The sequence below is a fragment of the Chrysemys picta genome, chromosome 1, assembly GCF_011386835.1.
Source record: "Chrysemys picta bellii isolate R12L10 chromosome 1, ASM1138683v2, whole genome shotgun sequence".
Lineage (NCBI taxonomy): Eukaryota > Metazoa > Chordata > Testudines > Emydidae > Chrysemys > Chrysemys picta.
The window spans coordinates 354,114,427-354,117,268 of NC_088791.1; the positions used below are offsets into that span (position 1 = coordinate 354,114,427).

At 50.0% G+C, this 2,842-nt stretch overlaps 1 protein-coding gene across 1 annotated transcript; it reads right to left on the minus strand.

The window, feature by feature from the left end:
* Positions 1-1,494: 1,494 nt before the first annotated feature.
* Positions 1,495-2,442, minus strand: LOC135972364 (olfactory receptor 52E4-like). The gene has a single exon (XM_065550111.1). It carries the CDS (start codon positions 2,440-2,442, stop codon positions 1,495-1,497), a length of 948 nt encoding a protein of 315 aa, XP_065406183.1.
* Between the last annotated feature and the right edge of the window lie 400 nt (positions 2,443-2,842).

A 2,842-nucleotide genomic window follows, 5' to 3' on the forward strand; every position in this document is an offset into this window, starting at 1 on the left:
CTAGGGCCTCTGGTATTCAATGTTGAAAAGATGGTTGGCTTCATTCTGAGGGCTGAGGAGGATCCTCACGGGCAGGAGGATCCCCAGACGGCCTTGCAAGAATCACTGAGCAACCTGAAAGGCTTGTGACAGAAGTTGTGGGCCCACAGGTAGACCAGGATGTCCTACCTCCTGGTTCCCCTCCACTCCTCCAAACAGCCCTCATGGCTAAGAGGACAAGATGGAAGTCTCCCCAATGCTGGAGAGGGAGCTTCACTTTACCCTTGAAACCACAGGTGTCCACCAGAAAATGGTGAAGCTCATCCCACAGCACAGTGGGGGATGGGGCAGTGGATCCATGATGATCCTCTGGCTGGGCCACTGTTATGACCCTGTGGCCCACGGAGATGGGCAAAGAAGGAGAAGACCACTGGTGCTGCAACTGTACCGATGGTGCTGCGCAACCCGTATATATCTCCAGAAAGGGTAAGGGAGGTGTAGGGAAGAGAGTACCCCTAAAGCGTCAGGAAAGGGATACAAAAGAACGACCCCCTGAGGTTCACCCAAAGACGGGGGAAATGAGACAACCCGTCAGCTGCAGCAGTATTGAATAATGAGAGGATAAAAATGAGTAGAGCTTCACTCTCCTCTCCTCCCACAAATCCTGCCTCCGCTCTGTGCCCATGGCTAAGGATCAGAGCAGCCTGAGCTGAGGGCTTCTTCTTCTGCTCCATACGGGGTGATCTGGGCTCTTCCCCTCCCCCGGCGACTCTTTCTGGGGCTGGAGGAATGAACTCCTGCAAGCTGAATCGGAGGCAGCCTGGGGACAGGGCTTCTGCTCCTTTCTGCCAAGATGCTCCACATGAATCAGATGAGGATTGCCATGTTCTGTTCATCCCCTCTGAAGCACCTGGCACTGGGCACTGTCAGAAGACAGTCTACTGGGCTACATGGACCATTGGTTTTACCAGTACGGCCATTCTGATTTTCTTATTTAGACCCCAGATGTATCTGCTTCCCCTCCCAGAGCTGAGATAGATTCCAGGAGTCCTGACAGGGCCTCTATCTCCACAGAGTTAGTAACAAAGTAAGAATAAACATTAAAATGTTAACAAACCAGTGCCCCTTAAGTGACTTGCCATAATATGTGAGCACATATTGGTTTCAGAGATAACTGGGTCACAGCTGACAAGGGGAGTGGAAGACAGGAGCAAGTGACAGGGGCTGGGCATTGGGGAGAAGACACACAGCAGGGTCGAGGCTTGACAGAAGAGATGGGGCAAGATTATAATTTCAGGGATCCAGCTACCAGCAATTAGAAAGGTGGCAACCCAGTGTAGTGTACGAAGACTGATTCCCCAGTTCATCGCATTGACACAGCACATTACGGAGAGGAAAGTGTTCAATGTCTCTCTGTCTGTCCAGTAAGTGATTCAGGGAAGAGGACCCAGCACCATGCACCAGCCAGCTCTGCACAGAGCTCAATCTGAGAGCCAGAGCACAAGGAGGAAACATTTAGGTCTCTTTATGAGTAAAGAGCTGGAGCAGCCTGCCCCGGATCTGTTTTGTCCTCAACCCATAAATGATGGGGTGGAGCACGGGAGGCACCAGCAGGTACACAGTGGCAATGAGAACGCGCAAATGCAGTGGCACATTCTGGCCAAACCGCTGCGTGAAAGACGAGAAGAAATCTGGGATGTACAAAGCTGAGATGGCACAAAGATGAGAGATGCAGGTCCCAAAAGTTTTCAGACGGGCATTCTTTGTGGGGAGGCGGAAGATGGCCCGGAGGATCAGAGTATAGGACACGGTGATAAAAAACACATCCATTCCGATCACAGAGAGAAGATCATACAGGCCATAGTAACTACTGATGCGGATGTCACCACAGGCCAACTTCACCACAGCTATATGCACACAATAGGAATGGGGGATGATGTTGGTTCTGCAATATGGCCACTGCCTCGCCAAGAACGGATAGGGTAATGCGAGTATGCCATTACGCAACACCACGGCCAGGCCTATCTTGGACACAACAGAGTTTGTTAGGATCATGGAATATCTCAGAGGATTGCAGATGGCCATGTAGCGATCAAAAGCCATGGCCACAAGGATTCCAGACTCCATCTCTGAGAAGCAGTGAATGAAGTACATCTGGGTGAGGCAGGCACTGAAACTGATCTCCCTGGAATTTAACCAGAAGATGCTCAGCATTTTGGGCAGGGTGGATGTGGACATGACCAGGTCGGTGACGGCCAGCATGCAGAGGAAATAGAACATGGGCCCATGGAGGCTCGGCTCCCTCTTCACGATGAACAGGATGGTGAAGTTCCCCAACACAGCTATGGCGTACATAGCACAGAAGGGAATGGAGATCCAGATATGGGTTGCCTCTAGGCCAGGAATGCCAAGTAGAATGAAGGTGGAGGGGTTGCTGAAGTCGGTTGAGTTGGAATCTGACATGGAGTAGGGGAGAAAGTGTCCAACTCTGATGCATAAGGGTTTCTCCTGCTTTTATTATATGTTCCCCTGACTTTCAGTGTGTTCCCAGGATCTCGGATGATGGTCACAGTAGAAATGCCTGAATGGAGAGACAACGTTAATATGAGACACTGCATGCACTAGTGGAGGCTGTTCTCAAGGGAGAAGCAGATTGATCACTCTTCACACACTGAAAAATGACATTTTCATAAATCAGAGACGATAACTATGAACAATGATCCTACTAAATCCAATTCCATATTTTGTGGTGCTCCCTGGATTAATAATTCGTATATTTTGTGGTGGGGGAACCGTAAGAAGCACGAGCAGGAGACACAAGTGTGGATACTGGTTATCCATTGTTTTTCCTTAATGCAATGTG